This window comes from Homalodisca vitripennis, chromosome 3 (genome assembly GCF_021130785.1).
Source record: "Homalodisca vitripennis isolate AUS2020 chromosome 3, UT_GWSS_2.1, whole genome shotgun sequence".
Taxonomy (NCBI): Eukaryota; Metazoa; Arthropoda; class Insecta; order Hemiptera; family Cicadellidae; genus Homalodisca; species Homalodisca vitripennis.
In genome coordinates, this window is record NC_060209.1 from 98,456,097 (window position 1) to 98,482,873 (window position 26,777).

Below are 26,777 nucleotides of genomic sequence, written 5' to 3' on the forward strand. Positions count from 1 at the left end.
CTCCAAATTAATCACACCCGAAATTTTCAGTTACTAAGTAAAAAAAAATATGATAAGTTTTTTGGACCATAACTCCTACAATTTTCATGCTATCACAATTTATAAAAAAACCATTGTAAAGGTAATTAAGAGAGCTACAACATCCTTCATTGCAATATGTACTAAAAAACCTTTTTCTAAAACGGTGAAGGGTTAAAGGGCTTAAGAGAGGCTGTGATTGCGCTGCCACACGCTCTTTAAACAATCATATCGCCGTCAATTTTCTGTTTGACAGAAAAAAAAACAAAAAAAACCAAATTGTTTGGCAGAAAAATACCTAAATTTTTCATCCTTACACTTTTATACGTATCTGTCGTCATTTTTGGAGATATTATGAAAAAAGGTGGTTTTTTACAATTTAAAATTTCTTTAAATCGTGACTTTTTTGAAAAATATTTGTCCTGAAACAACCAAACTGATACAATCTAATCAAACTCTTCATAATAAAGTTAATTCTAGGCGGAATACGATTAATTTTAATTATGGGTGGAAATGGCACTTATTGAAAACCCATTGATTTAAAAGAATAAACATTAGATGCTCCTCTTATTTGCAATACAGCTCACTTATTTTACGTGCAAAAGACTTTTGATAGTGCTCATTGTAAAGCTTATTTCAAGCAACTACAAGACCCTTTTTTTATTAGAATGCCTAAAATGCATCTGCCCGCCACTAGATGGCATTGACCACATCGATTAAATTTCAGACAAAATAAAAAACGGCTTTGATCTTTAATATCTAGCTTAATATTGCACTTAGAATACTTTTTATAAAAAACCAAATTGTTTAATATTATTTATCTGCTACAATTTTGTTCTTTATAAAATTTTCGATAAAACATAAATTTTGTGGAGATATTTGCAAAAACCCGATGAAAAAAACGTGAAAAAAGTGCGAAGTTTCAATTGCCAATAACTTGAAAAGTATTGGGATTTTTTGAAAAACTTTATAGATGATTTTTTGCTTAAAATTAGGCCTTCTATCGATATCCGAGGTTATTTTGAAAAAGAAAAAATTCACCCCCGAGAAGGGTGGCAACCACCCCCAGGGTGGTTGCGGAGTTTAAATCATTTTTCACTTTTGAAGTTAAGGGTAAGATGAACCTAATTCCAAAATTTTATGCAATTCGGTTCACAGTAAAAAAATTCTGAGCAATAATGCTTCAATGACTGCACTATTGAGTAACATTGTTTTCACATGGTGTAACCAGAAGGCTTTAATGTTAGTTATCACATCAGCTACATAGTTCTAAGAAATAAGATTACTAATCTCTACAAGAATACAAAACAAATAAAATCTCCAACAATGTTTAATTTAATAGAATTTAACTGTTACCACAAATAATTTTTTATATAATTAATTGATATACTACACACAACCACCCGCATGTACACACACACACACACACACACACACACACATGTGCACATGCGAGTATGGTCACACACAAGCATGCACATATGCGCACACACACGTATGCACACACACAATGTATATTGCAACATTATTACATATATATATATATATATATATATATATATATATATATATATATATATACACATTTACTTTCAAACACAAGATATATTACACATAACATTGTAACAATTTATAATTTGGAGAATCTGTTTGAAAAAATAACGAAATAAAAGTGCTTGGAAAATTCTCTTTTCTAATATATGCTGATTTAATAATTTTAGGTATATGATTGAATCAGATTACTACAATATGTATAATATTCTTGATGGTTTTAAACAGATAAATGTAATACTCACTATCTCACATCATTATTCGGAGTACTAACATTACTCTAGTAAGTCATCACTGGATGTCATCAACCACCAGAAGCCAACACTCATGGTCAAGTCTCTTTATTTGATGATTCTACAGCCATCATTTAATTTTGTATCATTATGGAAGGACAGGGACAACAATGCAATTGGAGATGGTTTGCAAGAGAAATCCACGCAATAACAATGGCCACTTCCTTCAGCAGTAATTTTGGAAATAAAATTGGCTAATACATTTTCTAGCCCAGTAAGAAAGGTTTGTACTAACATGTATTCACAATTAACAACATTAATGTTATTTAAAACTAAGTGCACTATGTTTTTTTAACTATAATTCTCAGTATTTCCTCATATAAAAATTGGAATTTTAATTTCACTCATATAGTCTATATTTTCAACTTTGAAAAGAAAAACATTTTGAAAACCAAACGTGATCTAGTAAAAGATCACTCAGGTGTTGTTAATCCAATTTTCCACTCTTTTGGGTTAGAGTTATGTTTGTTTCTGCTGGTTTTTCTGTCTCAACTTCCTAATTTTGTCTTTTCAAATATTCTTATATTTCCTTTCAACAATTTAATTTTGTCTTTACATAGTTTTAAAACATGTTTAAACTATGCAAGTGTAACATTAATCTTAAATTGAATTTAAATAAAACATGCACATAGAATTAACATTTCAACAGTTTTTTGTTGAGAGAATGACTAATTTGTTTAAATTTAGACTCTCATGTTATTTAGATGAGAAGAATGTATTTTGATAGTTGTTTACTTACAATTTTAAGTTTGAGTTTAAAATTTTTTCCACATATCTGCATTTAGGGGCATGACAGATGAGACTAAAACATTAAAGTCAATGACAATCACATACAGAATCTGTGACCACAGGGTAGCATTTGTGGCTGTGTTGGGTATACATTACTACTATCCTGCTGTTGTAAAGTTGGTATGACTCATGTCATAATGTAAGTGTTAATGTATGCTGTAGCTAGAGATTTATCATAGTTTAACACGTTGACTGTGTTGCATGCACATTTCTACTATTCCTGCTGTCGTAAAGTTGGAACGACTCATGGCACAGTGAAGGTGTTAATGTATTCTGTAGCTAGAGTTTTATCATAGTTCAACACATTGACTGGGGTAGACACACATTACTACTATTTCTGTTGTACTAAAGTCGGTACATTGCTCAACCATGTTCACTATACTAGACCTCTTTCAGTAAACTAGCTATAATTCAGTCCAGCTGAGAAGGAAAAGAATTTAATCACATCTCCTCTCCACCTGAATGTGCTCCAGCACATTCTCTGCTGGAATGCTCTCCAGAGCAGCAGTTTTTTTTACTTGTCTGTCCTGCCCAAACCAACTATAACAATACCAACATCATCCTTTGCTGCCTACCTCTTCGACTCTGACCTGGTCAAATACTAGTGAGATGGCAATCACAATTGTGTATTGTGTTTGCTTACCATGTTTACTATTTACTACTTACAGTAATATATCAAGCATCTTAACTATCAACATTCAGGGACTTAAAATGAAATATATTGTAAAACTTATTAATGGTGCATTGGAAAACCGTAAACTGATAATGTTAAATTGTAACTTGTTGATAGCTGTTTTGCTAATACATTGGTACTATGTGATAGATTATATTGTAGTATAATAAGACTTATTTGTTTTGTGAAATTATAGCGTCATTTAAAATCAATGAGTGAAACCGTAAGCATAACTACAGTAAGCAGGCTAAATATAGGATAATCCTAATTCATACATCACTAAACAGCAGCAAATAAACTTACTTTGATTAACAGTATGTAGCTGTCGCTCTTTGAGAAGTAAAGTTAGACCAGTATGCACTGGTGTAGACTAATTGATTATATAAATTACTATATTTTTCTAGTACATCTTAAGAAAAATTGAATACATTATGCTGCTTCTTTTGAACACTGTGCATGCTTAGTTCATAGTTCTATATTCAAAACTTCAGTACTAACATTAAAATATGCGATAGTGCAGTATCAATGACTGTTATAAATCCACAGGGTTAATCTCGATCCTCTACTAACTAATTGCCACAGATTCTGGGTTATACGGGTTAATTTTGGATAAAGACAACTAAAAATATATATGTCTCATTTAGGGTTTCTTAAAAATGTTAGGTTGAATAGAACCAGGTAAGCAGGTCCAAACTGGGTAACTCGCCATCTATGTTGCAAGTGCTGTAACCTCCAAACAAGTATGTGAATAAATTAGGAGCCATAATTTATGTAATTTTAGCTGCTTTTCTATTACCAAAACAAGACCAGCTTTAGCTATTGCGGGGTCTGGTGCAAAATCTTTAGTGCAGGGCTCATTGGAATGCAGTATGGAATGTAGATAATGAGAGAAATAATTTACATAAGACTGACTAATAACCATAGTATACTGTGGTATACACATATATAGTGATAACAGTATCAAACTAGACTGCTGTTCATAGCAGTTGTGTGTACAAAATCCTTTTGTATTGTTATTTTATCATTTGTCTGTAAACCTATATACCTTTTTGGTGTGAGCTTTTATGAGCATCGAGGATATGTCCACACTGATTGCAATTGCTTAAGGCTGGCCTTGACGGAAACACATTCATTTCTTTGCATTAGTATTTTCAATATTTGTGTTTTCATAATAAAAATCACCTTATCAGAAATATCTAAATATATCATTATTAAGGACTTGACAGGGCTTTATTAAAATCGTGTCATAGTCAATCCATCTATCCATCTGCCTGTGTGATAACTGTTGATAGAAAGGCCCTGTAAACTTGAAACTTGGGTCATAAGTTTCTCTTGGTACTAGGAAGTGCCCTACTTAATTTAAGGTCAAAAAGTTAAAGAGCAATCCTTTCGTCTGTCTATCTGTCTGTGATCTACCTTTTTTGTTACATTCTGTCAGGTCCTTTCACACTCTGTTGTATTATATATTATTGATTAAAATAGTTTTATTTATTACCGTATATTACTGTTTGTATACAGATTCATCATTAAAAGTAAGCAAGCTGTAGCATGTTAGTTCAATAGTTTTAAAACAAAACTATGTATATTGTTTACTGCTATAATTTTTAACATCCAATGAAACAACCTTGGAAACATATGACCTAACCTAGGGATAGTTATGAATAATGAATAAACATAAATATAACTAGTCTATAAAAATGTACTTTATTGCATTTTATGTCACAGAGGAAATTTATATTGACTGATATGGCATGTTTTTTAAATATTGAAAAATGTATAATATATTTATCCAAGTGCATAAGGAGAACTAAGTCCTGTTTTGACAATGTATACTCCTCGTGCCCTGAAACATAAAATGTAAATTAATTTGTATCATTAGATGACAATGTGATTGATTAATTATTATACTTGTCCATTTACTAAAACAACATTATTTAGGAAACTTCACTTTTGAATTTAAATATTATATCTTTTATGATTAAATATTATCTTTTTAAATAATTTGCTTTAAACAAATTATGAAAGAGGTAATCTTTAATATGGCACAGACAATAACTAAAAATTATATGGCTATATTAAACTATTTGATGTTATAATTATTATTCACAAATACAATACCTATATGTTAGATCAAGAAAACATAATAATTATTAAAACTGGTTTAAAAACTACAAAAAAATCTACAGGAGAGTAATTAAGGCTGCCAAAGCGATTGAATTAAGGAAACAACTAAAATGCTCTAATAATATGTAAAAAAAAACTTGTTGGAATATTATTAACAAACAGAATAAAAATAAAAATTCACTGTTTCCCATTGAACTCTCACTCGAGAGAAACAACATCACTGACCAATTTCTGGTAGTGAAATGTTAAATACATTTTGTTGAATGTGGCTGTGAGGGGTGGCGGTGCACCTTTTTCAGCTCTCAGAGGATCACGTGGCTCACTATGAAATTGAACAAAAAAGGATAATTGAAATTTAACAAAAGAAAAAGTTAACACTTTGATGTTAACTCCTGTCATGGAGAAGGGACATTTCATGTTAAAAAAAATATGATTTAAAATCTTCACACAACTAAAGGCCTATTGGGTCTCCAAACAATTAATAAAGTATTTGAGAAGTTCTTTCTCTCCAGGATGCTTTCTTCTTTGGATGAAAATGTATCCTTTGCAAAGAAAAGTTTGGTTTTTCGAAAGGATTGTCAACAATAGATGCAGTCATCCATCTAATCGACATTGTGCTGGAGGGTCTTGACAAGCAGGTACCTACAGTTAGTCTTTTTTTATATTTATTTAATGGAAAACCATTCCATGCAACTACATTACAATAAGCATTCAATGTTTGAAGAAAAATTTACACAATAGCTATATATTACACGGATGGCAGCAGGCAACAATATTAATCAAACAAGAGTCCATCGTGCATGAGAGGTATCCAAGTAAAAAAAGAGACAGTGTATACAACCAATGACAATACTATAAGTAATATAAGTAACAATAATCATAATAAGAGAATATAAATATATATATATATATATATATATATATATATATATATATATATAAATTATTTATAGTAAATATTTATTGACTTGTCAAAGGCATTTGGCTGTATGGATTACGAATCATTGTTTTAAAACCACATGACAGTAGGGTGCGAGGCACACTCAGCAGGGATCAATTCTTGGCCCGGTGTTTTTATTTATTTATGTCCATGTTATCTACATTATCTGATTGAAAAATTCAATATGCAGTTGATGCAACCCTTTGTTTCCAAGGCACGTGCAAAGCCTTGTATTTTTGGAAATACTATGTTTTTAAAATTATGATTCATGCTTACAATTTTTATTAGAAATCAATTCCAAGTAAGTGATTCCAAATTGTATTGCATTTGTTTTACAGAGCACAGTGGTTGTAGTGCCTCAGGGTTGTAGTCCGTCTGTTATGCTGAATTACACCACTATTGAAGAAATCAGCAATATAAAATTCCTAGGCAACATTGACAATTATCTGACCTAGGACAGCCTTGTGGAAGTACTCTGCAGTAGAATGTCCTCAGACATCTACCTACATCTATACCTTGAGGAAACTTGTTGATTTGTGAGAATTTTCAGCATTAAAAATGACCTACTATGACTTTGTATATCTATAAGTGTCATACAGTGTAATGTTGTGAGGAGGATGCACAAATATTCATTTCCAAAAAAATGCTTTATTCTGCAGAAGAAAGCCATAAGAGAGATTTCCAATATAGGAAAAAGAAAATTCTGCCAGGACTGATTTACAGAATTAGATCTGATGACGTTTTTTTCTTCCACATGTACAAGACTGTCCTGTACTGTCATTACAAATGTGAAGTGATAGGTATTTGTGAATACAACACTAGAGGAGAGGACATGTTAAGAACTGTGCCACAACGGCTTTCGAAGCTCTACCATCTGTGGTTGGGACCAAACATATAAACAAGCAACCCTTGGATCCTCATATGGATAACAGGGAACCACTGATTAAGAAGAAGCTAAAGCACCTACCTATTGCCTATTGGCGCTATGAGCCTACTACTCTGTTGGTAAGTGTGGATTATGAGGGTTAATTCCATTACATGGATTGGGATCATGAATCTTGCAGTTTACTTATTAACTTTACTTTTTAACTATGAGTAATTCAAAGTTTTTGTTTACTTTAAAAATATGATATCATTATTTGTAAGTATTAGTTTGATGCATGCAATGTTATGAATTGTAATATGACAAAAGCTTAAACTTATTACTATTATTATTATTTAATACATTTGTTATATTTTGAATATGCAATACAAAATTGAGACATACCCAAACAAGACATTCTCTCCCATAAGGATCCTAGAGGCAGCAGCAGGGTCAGACCTGGAGATAAGCGGACACCAGCCCAAAGCGTACTGGAAGTAATTGGGACAAGAAGTACCCCAGAATCCTGTCTTGGAGGTGATGGACTCAGCAAAGTAAGTATTGGCTAGCATGTGGCTGCATAGTGGAGGATCTGAATAGAATATTATATAATCAGATAAACATATGAACTGTGTAGCCTTATATCATTATACACAACACCATTCTCACATACACATTTCTCTCTCTCTCTCTCTCTCTCTCTCTCTCTCTCTCTCTCTCTCTCTCTCTCTCTATATATATATATATATATATATATATATATATATATATATATATATATATATATATAGTTTACGGTTTTCCAATGAATAAAAAATAAGTTTAACAACACATTTCGTTAAAATGTCCCTGAATGTTGACAGTTAAGATATTCAATATATTACTGTAAGTGTAGTGTTGCAGTACACTATTGCTATTACCATCTCGCTAGTATTTGGCCAGGTCAGAGTCAAAGAGGTAGGCAGCACAGGATGGCATATGTGATTAAATTCTTTTCGTTTTTTTTAACTTTTACCTTTTATAGCGCCGCCTGGTGGCAAATCACATCAATAGGCATAGCATATAAACCTTCTCCGTGTATATATATATATATATATATATATATATATATATATATATATATACATTAAATTGTATAAATGGCAATAGCCTTATTTAATTTCAATAAACATTGAATCACAAAAAGTACTTGCTTCGCCGGGAGTCGAACATGGATCTCTCACTTGCCGGGTGAATGTGCTACCATTACACCACAGAGCGCTTACTTTTTTCGATTCAATTATTTTGTATTTGGCCGTATCGGCTTTATTGTAAATAAGGCTATTGCCATTTATACAATTTAATGTAAATAAAAAAAGTCGTTTGACAGGTATTTGGTCTTCCGATCATATGTTAGTTTGCTTATTTAAACGCATATGTGACAGATACGGCCAAATACAAAATAATTGAATCGGAAAAAGTAAGCGCTCTGTGGTATAATGGTAGCACATTCACCCGGCAAGTGAGAGATCCGGGTTCGACTCCCGGCGGAGCAAGTGCTTTTTGTGATTCAATGTTTATTGAAATTAAATAAGGCTATTGCCATTTATACAATTTAATGTAAATAAAAAAAGTCGTTTGACAGGTATTTGGTCTTCCGATCATATGTTAGTTTGCTTATTTAAACGCATATGTGACAGATACGGCCAAATACAAAATAATTGAATTGGAAAAAGTAAGCGCTCTGTGGTATAATGGTAGCACATTCACCCGGCAAGTGAGAGATCCGGGTTCGACTCCCGGCGGAGCAAGTACTTTTTGTGATTCAATGTTTATATATATACACGGAGAAGGTTTACATGCTATGCCTATTGATGTGATTTGCCACCAGGCGGCGCTATAAAAGGTAAAAGTTAAAAAAAAACTGCATACTATAAACTGTAATTACGAGACATATTAGATAGCCAAACACTATTTGAAAGTGCTAAGTAATGATGTATAATTTGTCTTTAACATAAATTTCAGGTTCAAATTAAAGCTTAAATGTTAGACCACTTTATATTAAAGTACATGTACGTGTACAATGGCTATAAACATATGCAGATTGTCTTGATCGTGGCAACAAGGCAAACTCTACATCGGAGTTGGAAACATAACACTTGAACCAGAAGTTCATTATTCCTCTACAGTTCTATCTAGTCTCTTGATGGGCACTTATCTTTTCAAAGAAAGATCAGTGTTGAGGATAAAATGAATACTGTCCAACCAAATCCAGGACCTTTTGTAGGACTCTGGAAAAAAGCAACACTTCACTTCTGTTGAGAGCAACACTTCACAGGAAGTAGGTAGGGTTGAAGAAGCAGAGGATGGTAGACTCAGTTACATCAAGATAACAGAGGTGGGACAGTGCCTAATCTACTAGGGAAGCTGCTATTTATGCATAGGTTTTTCTTCTCACCCAGTTTGTCTTTATGACAGTTTTGATGGTTTGGGTTTTTGCTGGATTGTTTTTGTGTTTTAGCGATGGCTGTAACTGACTAGGGATGTCTGTAAGCTGTTTGCATGCTATTGTTTGCAACGGTGGGCTAAATGTTCCCACGCTTGGTCAAATCAATGGTTTGATGTTTTGTAAGCTGCAAAACTTTTATAAGTATTCATATAAAGTCTTTGTAGTAGTTTCCTTTTCTGAGAAGATGAGAAGTAAATTACTTTCCCTGATTATTCAAGATGACCTAGAAGAAGTAGCCAATTTGTTAAATATCTGTGAAAAGTGGGAAAGGAAACACAACAATTTTAGGAACGATTTTGAATCATGAAAAATGTGAATTTTACCGGTTCACCAGCAGGGTGGATTCTACTATGGTTTGAATCTCAAATCAGGATGAGATTGGAAGTACCAGACTTGGAGTTTGATATATCCAAGTTTAAATTAATAACTTTAGAACACACATATGTGCAAAGAGAAGAAAATGGTATTTGTATGTGCAGTGCTAACCCAGTCGCTGTTATTGGAGACTAAACATGATACATTACATGATATTTTTGTGTGATACTAGTTAGATTGAGGTGCAGAAGCAGTTATAACCCAACCTGATTGTTGGGGTACTGCATCTGATTCTGATTAGAGGTGCTGTGAATTTAATATGTAACTAGTAGCACTAATAACAACAAATAAATAAAAACCTACTTTTATGTTCTGTGCATCCTGGTTGGTTAGTGCCATCATTGGTGTAGAAGTCAATATGTCCTGTAGGTTCAATCTTGCCAAATATTCCAACATTGGTGTGAATTACATCAACAAAATCTGCATCTTCTTTATCCAATTTCCAAGAGTCTTTCAGAGTCGCAAAAAAAGGTAGCGCTGGATCCAAACCTAGATTATCAAGAACTATGAAACCGTTTAAAAGTACAAAGTAGGAACATATTTTTAGCCCATCTGAAAATAAAACATGGAGTGGGAAACCTATTTGTTTAAGTAGAGTCAACCCTATTGTATCTTTTGTCAAGTCATTACTCCCCATTTTCATAATATTTCAGGAAGTATTTTGGATTTATACCATTAAATGTAACAAAATATTATATATATATATATATATATATATATATATATATATATATATATATATATATATATATATATATATATATATATAGGTGACTTGAGGTCTTCTGGATGCTTTTAGTGAGCATAAATGAAATAAAATGTTATTAGCCATAAAAAAAAGAGAATGATTACAATGAGTTACGGGCCACAGTTAGGTGGGTGGAGGGGTACAGCCCAGGGCTAAGCATTCCTTGGTATGTTTCTGGAATACTTTTAAATTATTCATATTAGACTTAGACTTTTAATTGCTTTATATTAAAGTTTCTATCTCCTATCACTACTAAATGCAAAAGAAAAGATGTACTACAGAAACCTTACTGGAACAACTGATCACAGCAGGATATGTTGGCGTGACCTAGTACTACTATTGATGAGACCCAGTGCAACACTAGAAAATTCTGGTCTGAGGTATTAGCCTTGATGATTATGTGGTTATGGTGATAAACAATGCAAAATTTGAACTAATTTGAACCATAACTGAAATACTTAATCCCCCAAAAAATACAAGATACAAAGTTAAGTATATTCTTACTTTCAGGAATTAATAAAATAATATTTGTTTATATGTATCTTAAGTGATAAATACTAGTATGATGTTTATGGTTCGATGGCCATTGTAATAGTGAGGGTATTAAATGGGGGTAGTCTTGGTCTGCATGGCTTGTCTTGAGATCCAAAAAGCTGAATACAACCCTATTGAACCAGGCTCGTGTAATCTACTGATTATCTAAGGTCAACTGATACTTTAAAAGTGTCATCAATTAATTACTGAAATAGTGACAGAGAAATGTAATTCTACAGTTTAATACAGACTTTGAATCACTTAGTTACTAGTCTAGTAGTATTTATAATTGACAAAGCTGAGTCTTAATTGTCACACTGCCTGAGATCTAAGCTAATTAAATGCTCTAGCCAAACTGGCATACTAGACTTCTCTAATAGTCTTTTTTAACTTTCATTTTATCATGAGAATGCTGAAATCATGTCAATAGTCGATTGATATTCAGGAAATATCCCTCCTAGTACAGTAGAATCCCTCATATCCGGCCTCGGTTTTACCGCACCTCGGTTTATCCGGCTACTTCCCGGAAGCCAATATCGAAATTTATTTACCACGGCTTGCAGACGCGCAGTTGCACGCACTAGTCTCCCACGACTCTTGCGTTATTTTGGTGTATCTATTTGTTTACATTTTCCTGTGTTGTCCTCAGTTGAGCTAGTAGGTTTAACCTGTAAACAGTTCGTTGATTATTTCCAGTGCGGTTAGTACAGTACAGTACAAATTGTTTTGTTTCGTCAAGTGTTGTGTACTGTAGGTTGGTTTATCCGGCCGAATCGTTATCCGGCCAGGGGCTCGGTCCCGTGGTGGCCGGATATGAGGGGTTCTACTGTATATACAATATGAACAATTTTTCAAAACATCAATATAATGTTGTATTATAACATTTAAATAATTTCTTTAACATTAAAACAGAGTCATAATCACATTGTATTATACTAAAATGTGTAATAGTGTTTTAATGCATTTTAAAATACACTAGTAAAATTCAAAACAATAAAGGTGGGGCATAATAAATAGTTAATATTAATGTATCCATGAATAATCACTAATTTAAGTATTTTATGTTTTTTAAGTGTTGTATTATATATTTTCTAATATAAATATTTTACACCTATCCATAAATAATATTCTAAATAATGATTATGGAACTAAAATTAAAATAGCAAACAAAAATAGTTTTATAAAATTAATATGTACTGTACTTCAATATTAGAATAAATTAACATATTAAAATAAGAATTAAATATCTTTGTGTAAAATTTTCAATGGTTGAATAAGTTTTACAAGTGGAACTTGTATAAGCAATAAACTCATTGTAACACTTCCTTTTGCATCTTCTCACACAAGCAAACAAAGTAAACTAAGTTCACTTGTGTATGCGATACCATGAAACTGAATAGAAATTAACCAGTGAAACATACATTTTTAGATGGCTCAAAAACAGATAGCATCTCCTTTATTTTAAGGGAGGAACCTTACAAATTGAAGATAACTTAATTTTAAACAAATTCTTTGTTAAGTCAGTTTAAAATAGATTTAAACAATCATCAACTTAACAAACAGACAAGATATTGATTTGAAAAACTTTCACTTTAAACCCATCCTTCATGGATCATACCATCACATTTTTAAACAGCAATAAGCCCAGTCATATTACACAAAAAAGAGGCCAACCAAGAGAAATATATCCCAGAATTCTGAAAATTGGTGTATTTGTTTCTTGATAACTAAGAATTAAGAAAATATAAAGTCCGGGTGAGGAGAGAATGAGTTTGAGTGAGAAAGTGCATTGTGAATTGCTACAGAGTCCTTGAAACAGGGAAATCCACAGTGAGGAGGTGATTGGGAATAAGTTTGAGGAGATCATACATACTCGTAAAAACAAAGTATTCACCTTGAGTTCTATGAGCAGCACCATTTAAATTGATAACATAGTGGAGGTTATGGATTTACTTCCCATAATCTATAGAGTTAAATATCCAAGAAGATTGAGGATGACCTTTAGATCTTTTTTGTGTTATAAGTTAGCACCTTTCTCTTTAGCTCTTTTTTATGATGAAATTATGAGAAAACCCAAAAAGTCAGCTCTTTTACATGTTCTCCCAGTTTAAGAGAACCTCTTAGATGTGAAGTACGTTGTAAATATCATTGATGGCGGCTTTCTGTTAGTTAAATCATGGTAAATGAAATACAAGTGCTACTTTCTTCACTATATTTAGCCAGTATATGGCTTACAGACATATACTGTGTATAGAGACACAATGGTGAAAATGATCCACAGTTGTGTGTGATAGCTACAAACACTGACAACCACAGAATACTTGCTGAGCAACAACACTGAAGCACTGAAAAAATAATTTTAGTTGAAAAAAATTTATGATTTCAATGAAAAATTATTGTGACAGTCCAACAAAGACAGTTAGTTCTATAGCAGTGTAAAAAAGAACAAGACCAAGTTTATCAATGAACTGTCTTAGAAAATGATAACTGAAGGAATTGAAGTAATACTGGTTGAGGCAGATGCTGATGATCATTGATCATTTTGGTGTGGAGTGATAAAGCAGCATCTAACAGAATTATAGTTGTAATAGGCAAAGACTTAGATATAGTAGTGTTGTTTCAAGCATTACTCCATCACGATTTTACATTTTGTTTGTGAAACCAGGGATAGAAAAAGTTGAAGCCAAAATTTCCGCCTCCTCATTCATCCTATTAAAAAAACATCCTAGTTATCCATAGGTTTAGTGGCTATGACACAACTTCCCCCACCTTTAAAAAAGTCAAATCAGTGCTTGTTAAACTGTTCAGCACAAACAACATCCTCAAAGCCATATCCATTGTGTTGCACAATCTCCCATTAATTCAAAAGGAGGTTGCTGAAGCTTTCATTAAGTGGCAAAGACCTGGAAGAGATTTCAGGTTCCATATTTCTTCATTCCTATATATGTTAAGGTACTAATGTACCTATTTTAAAATCTCCGGAAATTTTTTCACTTCATTTATCTAATTTGACTGGACTAAATGGAATTTACTATTAATGAAGACAATATTTCAGATTAAGTTAAAAATGTTCACATGAAACCAACCAATCAAATAAAGTATCCTCATCCCATGTTACGGTACTAAAAACATACTAAAAAACAAAGTCAACTTTCACAAAATATTGTGTTTACACACATTTTTCAGATTTTTCCAAATTGCCATCATGGCTAGTTATAAGAACCATATAAAACTACATATATTTCATGTCACATACATATACTCTTACTTAAAAATACATATATTTATATTATTATTATTCTTGTATATTATTGCATTCTCATTCGGTTCTGAGTTATTTTCAAAAATTTCAAGTTTCTAAGACTTCACAAAGTTGGTTTATAATTGATTACAAAATTTGTACATATCAGACATGTTGACAAGAAAGAAAACTAATAAAAACGTTTTGATAAAATGGATTCCCTGAAAGTAATTGCAAATGTTTACATTGGAAAGTTTTGACCTGTGATACGTCCAACTCTTCGACCCGAGAGAGTGTGGAGATAATTGCTGGTATAAGCTGCAATGTGAGCACCCAGGCTGAAGCCGATGATATGAATTGTATCTGGAGAATGAAGAGGGGACATCTGCATCAGCAACTCAGCCAGACAACGGCCCACCTCTAGAGTGTTGAGAGCAGCAGTAGGGTAGCATGGCAGTAGTGCTAGTCTGCCCCAGTCTACTGCCACCACATTACATCCTCCTGCTTTCATGTACTCTACAAAACAAAATAGTGGTGAAGGACTCAATTTCCTAAAGAATACAATCCTTGGTATAATAGTAAGAAGAACTGTTACTTATAAATATAGTATAATGAAGAAAGTTAACTCTGCGCCAACTGCTGAGAAGGATTTCACACCTGTCTGCACTATAGCTGCTTTCATGCAACAGTGAAGTAACTAATATATCTCATCCTGACTCTCTGAGGTTGGATGCATGGGTCATAAACTAACGCTAATGACCTAGAAGTTCTATATATTTTTAATCTAAAAAACAAGGAATTAGTAAGTCATTTCTACCCTATAAAGTTCTCATATAACAATTATTAATTGGTAGCATGATACTGTACTCAATTTACCAAGTATTGAGAGTGATCTGTCACCCACCACTACAGAGACAAGGTGAAAGACCAGTCCACATACAGTTAAAAGCAGCACCAACTAAACTGCTTGAGCCTTTTTATTGTTAATAACTGTTTCTTCACTGGTATAATTGGTGGATCGTTTGTAATAAGACTGTGAATAAATGTCGAACCCTTTCAAAATGTAAGGGGTTACTCTTTTTTCAGGAAAAAGACCAAGGTGAAAGTGATGGTTGTGAACTCTGCTTACTGAAATTCTGGGATTTCATACATTTCACATTGATTCGCCAGATGCTTCTCTCTAACTGTTCAAAGCCCCAGAGGCTCAGTGAACTATGGGTGGAGAATCACTCTCAACACATGGTGAATCCATTTTTATAGTAGACCAACAATATAATTTTACATGATTTACAGTATTCACGAAATTATGTCATTTCCATCCTAGCTCAAAATATTAGTAATAACCTTATCCTCATGCTTAAACACATCACAGACATAAAAATTAAATATAATTGGGATCAAGCAACTGTAGCTATTAATACCTCTTGCTTGCACTTGGTTGGACAATACAAGTGATGTATTTCAAAAACTTTAAAAGAAATGGTTCAGGTCCCATATGAGGTGAATGACTAATGCAATGAGAGTAAATGCTTTATGAGTCTTGTAATAATTATAAAACATGTAGCATAAATGTTTTAATCAACAACCATAAAATATCTTCTAATCACAACTATCAAGAGAAATGTGTATTCAGTGTATAAACATTAAATTTTATTCTTACTCAGTAAGACAGTGATGTGAAAGCACAATTATTTGTTTTTGCACTAAATTGTTAAAGGTTGAGCATCTGAGAATGCCAATAGAATAGAGATAATAATAATGGAAGGGAATCCCACTAGGTTTCTCATAGTATTCATATTCATGACTGTGACCATTTTGAAAATACGCTCTGTGATTGCTGTACTGTGCTAATTGAACATTTGTTAAGGGTTGCTAATAAACAGACCAAGAATTTAAACGGAATATTATAATTGAGAGTGTCTGAATGTTATTATACTGCATACATACTTACTTACTTACTTACTTACTGCCGGGGCGTAACAAATCTCAGTTGATTCTTATGCAGTATATACTGCATACATATTAGTTCAAATTGTTGCCTCTACCTGACCACATTTTTGGTAAAAGGTGAATATATGGGGCATGAAATATTACTTCACCCAGACTAGTAGGATGAGAAGGATTAATAATATAAAAAATTAGCGTAACCAAAGGGGTGATGAGGGGGGTACAACCCCCTCCCCCAGAAATCATGAAATTAAATAATATTCATATAAAATAATCCAGCTGGTTTGAAATACAGCCATTAAATGTTTTACTCTGATGTAGGCCTATATTATGAATTAAAATATTGATTTATTCAGTACCCTCTGGTGTGGTGTGTTTGTCAATTACATGCATGCATCCCCTAAAGCTAAGTCCTAGTTAAACCACTGGTAGAAAAGATATTAAAATTATCTGTTCTTAACCATCTATTCCAGACTACATTGGGATTAAAGGAGATAGTCCATAGAATGTTATTCCATAGTAGTGTTTTTTTTTTCATAACTATCATGGCCAAATAATTAGGTTTAATCTTTTGTCCCTTAACCATATCATCCATATGCCACATTATAATATGTTTAAATGTATAAACATTTTAGATTAGTGGTGCTGATTTTTCTGGATGGTTACATCAGAGACCATTGCAAATAATATGTTATTAATATGCCAACATTATGCCACTCTAAAGTGGTAATGTTTAAAATATCGTAACAAAAATGTGTTTTTTTTTTAACTTTTTTTGTCATGGTTTAATATTGACACTGTGAATATACTAAAATGACTTACATATACATTTTTGCTTGTATGAAAAATATAAGAAATTATTAGCATAACATTTGGAAAATTATATCCAATGGAATTGTATGATATTATTGACTATATGATAATATATTAACATTCAAAAGAAAACACTTGCTAAGAAGTCGTCACTTATAGAAAATAATCTGTATTTATAAGTATACCTTATTTAACTGTTATATTCTTTAAATTAATTGTCTTGACATTCACCCGTACAGTACGTACCTATAATAGCGGCCAAACCAAACGAGGTAGATTATCCGTAACCGTAACGTAGGGGAGTTTAATCCCCTATTTCCACCCCAAAGAATTTGGAGAAATTATTTTGAAATCTCTAAAACTCCCCAAAAGGGTAGTTTTTGGGGGGGTAGGGGTGGTTTTTGGAAAATTATAACTCAAATGTAAAGGTATGTTGAGTTATACCTCATTTTAAAGGTATTTCTTCACTGATTATTTTGATGCAAAAAGTTTGAACCTATCTTGTCGCTTATGTACAGGGTACACCAAAACGTTAAAAAAATCAGGGGTTTGTGGGTAAATTTATTGCAACTACCTGCACAAATATAGAGAGACGATATTTTTATTCAAAACTAATGATGAGACGGCTTATCGAAAAATATCATCAAATGCCACCCTACACCAAAATTTACACATTTTAAAAATACATCGAATTTTGAAATACTTAACAGCCCCAATCTAAAAAAAATCAAATTGCAACCTAGGTTGTGTTGTACATAATTAGAACGGTCTTTAAAAAATAAACATTTTCTACATTTAAAGTTTGTCTCTATCTCCAATGGTTTCAAAACTGTAGTACAAAAATAGATTTTTTAATAATTTTACTAAGTTAGTTTGTATTAATATAAAAACCCAATGAAACAAATGGAAAACAAGTTGGACTTTTAAGTTTAATTTGTTTTTAAATAATGTAGTAAAAAACACATCAGGATTTCTATCAGTGTAACATGTTTCAAAAGCAATCTAACCGTGGTGTTCTTCCAGGGGCAACTCGTGTATTTGGGATTGTTAAAACATGAACACCACGTCGCGGTCGTTTGGTTTGACCGCTATATGTACTGTACGGGTGGTCTGCCTCACCCTGTATGGCAATACATGAAATTGAACTTTCTTGCATGTTGAATACTTGTGACAGGCATTTTGAATGGATAATGGGAAATGAGTCTTTCTGTTATGATTCTGACAAGAAGGGAAAACTAAAAGAGTGAACATCTGGGCTAACTAACAGTCTTTCACATCTAATATAGCACAGTTATATTTTCAATTGTATCTGACGCAAAGATGGAAGACATGCCCCAGTCCCTTTGGTATGCTAAACAACACAATATTTTTTAGAATAATAGTATTAAAAGTAAATTCTATTATTAAAGAAACATTAAAATAAACACACCTTTTCTGATGTCAGATGTAGGGTCTGTAAGTATCCTCCCTGCAAAACCATGGATTATAACTTTGAGTGGAAGTGAGGAGTCATACCACTCTGGCAACTCTATAAAGGAACCATTCAGTACCTCTGGTGGATGATTGTTTCTGCAAAATAAAACAGATGTTCTAAAATGTATGTAAAATAAGATATTTTATAAATATTCTGTGAATAATGTTTTTACATTTGCAACATTAATAGTGGAGATAAATAGATAAGTTTAAAGTTTAAGTGAACAAAACAACCTCTTTGCAAGTGTGATTTTATATTTTACAGTAGTCTAGGAGCTGAAAGTCAATTTACAGTACATAAGCGCACAATCTAATTTTGTGTGTGAATTCAATAGAGCAATTTCCCCAAAGAAACCATCAGACATGTAAATAGTAATTGTATCAGCAAACAAAATAAAGAGGTTTTAAGTCATAATTTTCAGTTAAATGGTAATTTATTATATGGCTGGATGAAACTTTTTATCGATCTGTCTAACAGTTGCTTTTAAGTGTATCAACCTAATAAATTATTATCTTAGAAAAAAAAACAGTTGTTTGATATTTGTTTATCCCTTTTAGAATTATCCCATTTTGACCTCTACCAAAAGTAGCTTGGCTTACGATTGATTGATTTTTTTGTACGGGAAATTCCTTTATCGATTTAAAGAAAAACCAGATTGTGTGCTCATACTTATCAATAAACTAAATAAAGATTGAAAGTCATTATTAGAAAAGTGCACAGGCACTTTCTAATAATGAATTTTTTTATATAACTTTGGTTCGAAAATGATATTACTATTGAAGTACAGGAGTTATGTTACACGGCTCACTAGTGCTGGGTTTTACGTATTATTTATATTGTTATGTTTGTAATGCGTTGTTCCTCTTTGTCCTATTTATTACATTGTTTTTAACATTTCATAGAAAAAAGTACCAATAATCTTGATCTAATTAAAATTTGTATTGAATTACTGATTTTATTTAGATTAAATATGTTTAAATCTTTAAATTGCACCAGACGTTAATTATTCTTATACTGTTTATTTATACCAACACATATAGATTGTCTTATAATCTGCAGTGTACACATCTCTTGTTCAGAGTAATTCTGTAATTCTCATCCCAATCTTTATTGTTTTCCAAGGCTTTATGATCTTGGGTTGGCTGAACAAACAAATAAGGTGACTGTTGAAGCTGCAGTTCCTACACTTATCTCCATTGCAAACAAATACCTAAATGATATCTGAAAGACATACTTGGAAATTGGCTATGTTATAAGAATAGTAGGCTACACAAACATTAATAGTGTATTTTTTAAGAATTACCATGTAACAATATCTTTAACTTAATAAATTGTAAAATATTTATCATAAAACAATATTGGTGCTGTGACCAACTTACCTAGTGTACAAGTAGTACTGTAAGTCAGTATTGGTCTCACATGGCATGTGCAGACGCAACCTGCAGTTCGAAACACTCCAGTCGATACTAGGGGACACACCTGTCACCACCACCTGCACAGCTGTGTTACTATAGCGATAACAATGTGTGCTGTGTTATTTAAAATATACAATCTTCAACTGAGATGATTACTGGAAGAGGGAAACATTTTGGTCCTGCCCTCTTTTTCTCAAACTGTAGTTTTAAGTCCAAATGTCAAGTGTAATAGAAAGACAAGTGTATTTTAAAGTTTCTTAATAAATTGTATAGGGTGAATGTTGAATTTAGCTCCATTCCACCATCCTCTTAGTGTAGCATTTGAAATCAGACACAGCCACAGACTTGACTCCTGAAATCTGGAGTTAAACTCAACAATCGGATTGAATCTACCCTGTCCACCATAACACTTTAAATTGTATATTATCTTTTCCTTCAGCATGCAGAGACCTTTCTTTAGCGATGTCTACTTATGTAAATTTTGTTTTGACACAAAAAAAACTAGAAAATTCCAGTTTATCACATACGATTTATTCTACTTTATTTTGAAAACATTTTATTTCGTTGAACTGGTGAATTTATCAGTCCACTTTGAAGACTCTCCTCTATTTCAAGGTGATGCAATCATTTATATTTGAAAAATATTTAAAAAAGTTTAATTTTCTCAAAAATAAATATTTACAAACATAAATTATAAAAAAATTATATTTAATTAAAAAATAAGGTTATGTTAAGTTTAATGAATTTAATGAATGAAAAACATTTCACTCCCTGAAAATATAGCCTACATCATGTACACACTGCAAAAATTTCACATTTTTAACATCATATGATTTTATGCCCTTATTGTTGTTATAGAGTTATGAGAGATTTTTATTTCAAAGATGTACATAATGCGTATAAAAAACTTGGATATTTTTTATTTATAATAAATATTTATTAGGTAATAGGTTTTATTTAATTTTGTACAGACTTTTACAAGTATTTTTTATAAGAATTTGAGGTTTAACATTGTTCTTATTTGGGTAAGACTCAAGATTGTTTACCTACAGCTGAATCTTATGGTTTTATTGAAACCAGATATAGTTTCCTCATTACACTGGGATCTGTCTCTTATGAGTTCATATACTGTAGATGATGAGAGAGTTTATGTGATTTATTTGACTATTCTAAAATGAGAATATGGTGAACATTAAAAGAGATCAATTGTGTGTTGTGAGTGATATCTTTATAACAGATACTTAGACATTTAGACATCGTTATGAAAATCTTTTGGAGAATAATGAGTTTCTAATTTATCCATGGATGCAAGTTTAATACTTCCCTAATTGGAGCAGGTTGAATACTTCCCTAGTTTTAACAATAATACTGCAGGTAGTAAAGATTTCTAAAATGCATTGGAATACAATCAGGATTGATTTTGGTATGAGTAGCTCCTTGAGCAAACTATTAGGAAAACCTCTTATATTGAATCAAATATCATGTGCTAATTTTAGTTCAGTAAAGAATATATCTTCAATCTTATAAGAATATATTTATTGAAAAAATGAATATTCTTCAGTAATTATAATTTTAATAAATGTCTGGCTTTATTACTGTATGAAAAATGGAGTGATGTTCATTTGAAGAGATCCAAAAAATTGTCGACGATTAAGCTCCAAATGTCTGGTCCTACTATCAAAGATCTCTCTTGCAGGTTTATCTGTACTCCTACCTTTTCTATATCACTTTTGTGTTTCTAAATACATAGAATATAATATCTCTCTCTCTCTCTCTATAGCTGATTACTTGATTGAGTTGCTACTTTGACACAGGCATATAAGTTTGATGTTTCTGACTGCATTGAGAGAATGGACATCATCAATCACAATAAGAAATAAGATTGTTTAGTAACTGAACACCTCATGTGCAACATATCTTTTTCTCCATCAATCATAACCATACTAGAGCTCACACTTGGTTTGATCCCTGTGTTAATATCCCTATTCATTTAATTTGAATGCATTCCTCAAAGTTTAACACCCAGATATAACTTAGCTGCAAAGAGTCTTAGGCAGTTCAGACACTCAAAGCTATTATGAGCTGTTGGAACATAAACAGGGTAAAGTAAGAGTGAATTTCGGGGCATCGCAGTCGGTGCATAAATCCTAATCTGAGAATACATTTAACTTCTTATCTTCATTGTCTAATTTGTCATTATCTTGATGTGTGAAAGACCCAACCAATAAAAAACCTTAATGGTTGCACTAGCAAACCATCAAGTACATATATTTCAAGGCATCAAGATTTTGAATCAGACACTACATGTGGTTAAGTATTTTACTTTGGTCTAGATTGTACATCTAGCTATTTTCTACATTATAGTTGTTAAAATGGCAGGCTGTGATTACGATAAAAATTAAATATGGTACCTGTGATTTATATACACACAGCTACCATTTGTGGTTAAGGTTAAATTCTTCTATGGGTAGTTCAAAAATTGTTAAATTAAGTTGATCACAGAGCAATACAACTAAAAAATATCTACTAACGACTGTTCATTTTGTAAGAAATAAGTAAGCATCAATGTGGTTTAACTAATTAGTGATTCTAATATTTTTTTTAATATACAATATTTTTATGTTTTTTTTAGAAGCTACAAATCATATAGGTAAAAACAAAACAAAAAATATATACACATGGTATAATTATAATTTATAATTTCTAGATAATTTATAACGTTCCGAGGGTAGCTAACAATACCTGACTATCAGCAGTACATGATGTTAATTCTTTTAGAGTGCTAACCAACGATGTATTGTGACTGAGAGGATTTATAACCTCCAAGTAGATCGCTTATACAAGGGCTGCTATTTATGTTTCTGGCCTAGGGATGAATATAAAAGAATTTAAGGACAAAATCGGTTTTATTGTTTTTTGTAAATATTCTTCATGAAGATTTATACACTTGTGCATGCGTTAGAACAAATATTCAAAGCCCTTTTTTACTCCGGTTCATGTACTTCTAAAACATGGATTTTGAATGCAACAACTACTTCTTCAGGTGTAGGGAAACCGTTGCCCACGTAGTTTTTTCTTGATGTTCGGGAACAAAAAAAGTCATTAGTCAGGACTGTACGGTGGATGACCCATCAATTTAATGTTTTGCCCTGTCAAAAACTCTATTGTTTCAGTCGATCTGTGGCAGCTCGCATTGTCATGATGAAGAATGATGCGTCTTTTCTTGACTTTTCCCGAAGTTTCTCAAAGACTTCTGGCAAACAGTTAGTGGTGAACCATTCCGATTGACCGTCCTAAGTTCTTCTAATGGCACAATCGCCACATGACCGGTAATGCCGAAGAAACAAGCAAATATTTGCTTTGATGTGCTTCTTCCACGGACAACTTTGGTTAGATTTGACTCGATCTTGAAGGACCCATACGGAGGATTGCTGTTTTATTTCAAGATCGTATGGTTATATCCATGATTCGTCACCTGTGCAGATATTATAAACTGCTTTTGATTCACTTTGAGCAAATTTCTCTAACATTTTCTTGCACCAATCAACACGAGCCTCCTTTTGAGCGTTTGTCAGGTTATGAGGTATCCAACGCGAACAAACCTTTTGCACATGCAAATTTTCATTCAAAATTTTATTGATACATTTCATATTAATACCTTTAGAAGCGCCAATCTCACGATATATCACATGACGATCATGCTTTATCAGCTCATGCATAGCACCGATGCTTTCTTTTAAAACAACCGAAGTTGTACGACCTTTACGGGGTTCATCCTGGAGTGATCGTCGGCCACGATTGAATTTGTTATACCAGTTCTTACGGTACTGCAAGGTGGCGCTTCATTACCATATAAGAAATTAAGTATATCTGTATCTGTACACCCTTGTCGTGTCACGCCAAGCCGAAAGTTATGAAAAATTATTGCACAAACATGTTTATGATTTAATTTTATTTTCACCTACGATCAAAATTTGCAAACTGGTGTCAATAACACTAACAAAAATTAAATAAAAAATTTTTTTGGTTGAGGTTATGTTTAACAATATGAACTTTGCACTGGAAAACGTCAGATGGTGCCAATTAACAACCAGTGTTACCAAGGCCAGAAACATAAATACGAGCAGCTCTCGTAATGTTTAGAAGAATAACGGACAATACCTCAATAGCTGTAGTACTTGATGTCATTTCTTAGAATGCTAACGAATGATGTATTGTAACTGGAGAGGTTTTATTACTTCCAGGTAGATCACTTATAACGTTTAGAAGAATAACGGACAATACTTCAATAGCTATAGTACATGATGTTAATTGTAACAAATACGGTGTTTTAAGAATTGGCGTACGTATTACAATCAAACGCGTATAAGGTGTTTTTTTTAATTTGCACTTAAAAGGCAGGTATGTAAGGCAGCAGGGTATGTAGGGCGAGCCGATTGGGTCTAGGTAAAAAGTTCTCAGAATCCTCCTGCCAGAATTCTTCTTAAAAGAGAGTCTTTTCAATTAAGAAATGTCGAGGAAGGAATGAAGAAAACCTAAAATACCTTAATGGCCCAGAAAATAGTTAACTCTATGATGTTACAGACCATAACATTCAAATATCACTTCAAATATGAGATGTACCTAGTCTATTTAAAATATTAACGATATCTGAATTCCGGGTTTCTCTGCGTATTGTTAGTCGTTGTTTAATACAAACAGTAAAAAGTTAAGTAAAGGGTCTACTGAAAATTTCACACACAAGTATATAGCGAAGTGCGACCATCCATGACTAAGCGAGACACTTGTACATGTAGGAGTGTATTAACATTGTATTAGTATTCTAGTGGAGTGTGTTAGTGACTATAACTATCAGCTGATTACCTACTAGCAGCAGAAGGTCCTTGTGCATTTCGCTCACTAACGCTATAACGTCAGGACTGTTGCCTCTGCTACCGTTGCGACTGGACGTGAGGCCAATGCTAATCCTCAACCGGTCTCTGCTGCTCTGCTCACCGCTTTATGTAAATTGGTCTATTTGTCACTGAGAGTTTTTTCAGGTCTGCAGCTCCAGGTCACAGACCTTTATAAGTTTTTAAAGGCCCAAATAGTGAAAAATCCTTTACTTAAAATGTCAATAATTGCAGTTAGAATAAAGATAGTAAGTTGGTGTTTGTCTTAAAATGTTTAAAGAAGTAAAGAGTGTTCTTGAATTTTAGCGCCCCATTAAATTTCTGAACTCGTATAAAACCTTTCAGCAGCGCATTCTGAACTTTTGAAGAAAATATGACTTTCCTTTCTCTAAATATGCAATCGGAAGTGCCTACTTCTAAAGGTTCTGATGTCCACAATTTATTATCTAACAATAATAGTATCACACGCTTTATCAGCACTCGAGGGATGGCTTTTAATTCAAGATAATTTTTTTCAATAACGTATATCTTAATAATAATTAATAGTGTATGGTAGAAAAAAAATTAAAATACCAAAGTTTTTTATTTAGAATTATTTAAGTATACTTTGATAGTAAAATTTGGTTTCGGTTAATTAACTTGACCGCAATCAAAAAGGCAACCTTACTAGAGTAAAGTTGTAGTCTTCCCTGTAGGATCTTGTTCATAGGGAATGATAAAGTAAGAGAGAGAGAGTAAAGAGATACGTAATATTTAGATAAAGAGATAGAGTAATATTTAGATTGGAATCATTGTTCAACATAGTTGCAGATATCGAACAAAATTAATTTCCACACATTAAAGAGTTGAAATCGTTGATAGGGAGACATTCATAAAAATACACTCAGTTTGGAAAGATCTTTCTTCAATAAACAGTTTCAAGGCGGAACATGTAGTGTATTTACCTTTAACCATGATAGACTTCCGAAAATCGAGCTCCTTTTTAAAACTTTCTACTTTGTCTGATAGATTTAAGAAATTTGTGCTATTTTATTGGAATTACTTACTTAGTATGTTCAAATTTCACAAAACTATGACAGACACGTTTTATCAATACATGATTTATCGGCAATGACATGGTTTTTTTCCTTCTGGCAAGTATATATATATTCAGGCGTGTCTCAGCTCAAAAACTCTAGAAAAAAGGTTATCAAGAGACAACCAACAAGAACTACTGTAAAATAAAACATGAGCGGTTAGAACCCATGTCCAACATTTGTTCAAAAAATATTACCTTTTAGGAGTGTTTTTAATGTAGTCGATTGGATCGACGACAATGTTAAGTTCCTAATTGAGATGATCAGTAGCTAATGTTTCTCTATGGATCTTGCAATGGTTCCAAATTGCAACGGTCGCTTTTGCTTGAACGGAGCTTGAAGCCCCCTTATCGACCCGCCATTTAACTGCCAGTATTAATAGACCACAGTTATTGCAAAACATTAATCACATTAAACAATAATCAATGTCATGCTTATTGGATTGCCTGGGTGGAGTGATGTGTGGCGTCAAAGCAATACGTTCTAAGAAATAGTTGTGAGTGCGCCTGCGAGTCTTTCACCAT

At 32.5% G+C, this 26,777-nt stretch overlaps 1 protein-coding gene across 3 annotated transcripts; it reads right to left on the reverse strand.

Annotated features, from left to right (window-relative positions):
- Nucleotides 1-5,005: 5,005 nt before the first annotated feature.
- Nucleotides 5,006-25,231, reverse strand: LOC124357233 (pancreatic lipase-related protein 2-like). 3 transcript variants are annotated; one of them, XM_046808786.1, is made up of 7 exons: nucleotides 25,153-25,231; nucleotides 20,250-20,362; nucleotides 18,826-18,965; nucleotides 14,898-15,152; nucleotides 10,417-10,602; nucleotides 7,656-7,842; nucleotides 5,006-5,167 (listed from the first exon to the last, which is right to left on the reverse strand). In XM_046808786.1, the coding sequence occupies exons 1-7, from the start codon at nucleotides 25,174-25,176 to the stop codon at nucleotides 5,110-5,112; spliced, it is 963 nt and encodes a 320-aa protein (XP_046664742.1). In that variant the 5' UTR covers nucleotides 25,177-25,231; the 3' UTR covers nucleotides 5,006-5,109. The 3 variants fall into 3 exon arrangements, with proteins under 3 accessions (XP_046664742.1, XP_046664741.1, XP_046664743.1); XM_046808785.1 differs by having other exon boundaries at nucleotides 20,250-20,370; nucleotides 25,149-25,231; XM_046808787.1 differs by having other exon boundaries at nucleotides 25,149-25,227.
- Between the last annotated feature and the right edge of the window lie 1,546 nt (nucleotides 25,232-26,777).

Coding starts and splice junctions, on each gene's coding strand:
- LOC124357233 (XM_046808785.1), bottom strand. CDS start 25,176: ATGCACAAGGACCTTCTGCTGCTAGTAG. Junction 10,603..14,897: donor AAGAGTTGGACGTATCACAG/GTCAAAACTTTC, acceptor TTGATAATCTAG/GTTTGGATCCAGCGCTACCT. Junction 7,843..10,416: donor AGGATGCACAGAACATAAAA/GTAGGTTTTTAT, acceptor TATTCTATTCAG/ATCCTCCACTATGCAGCCAC.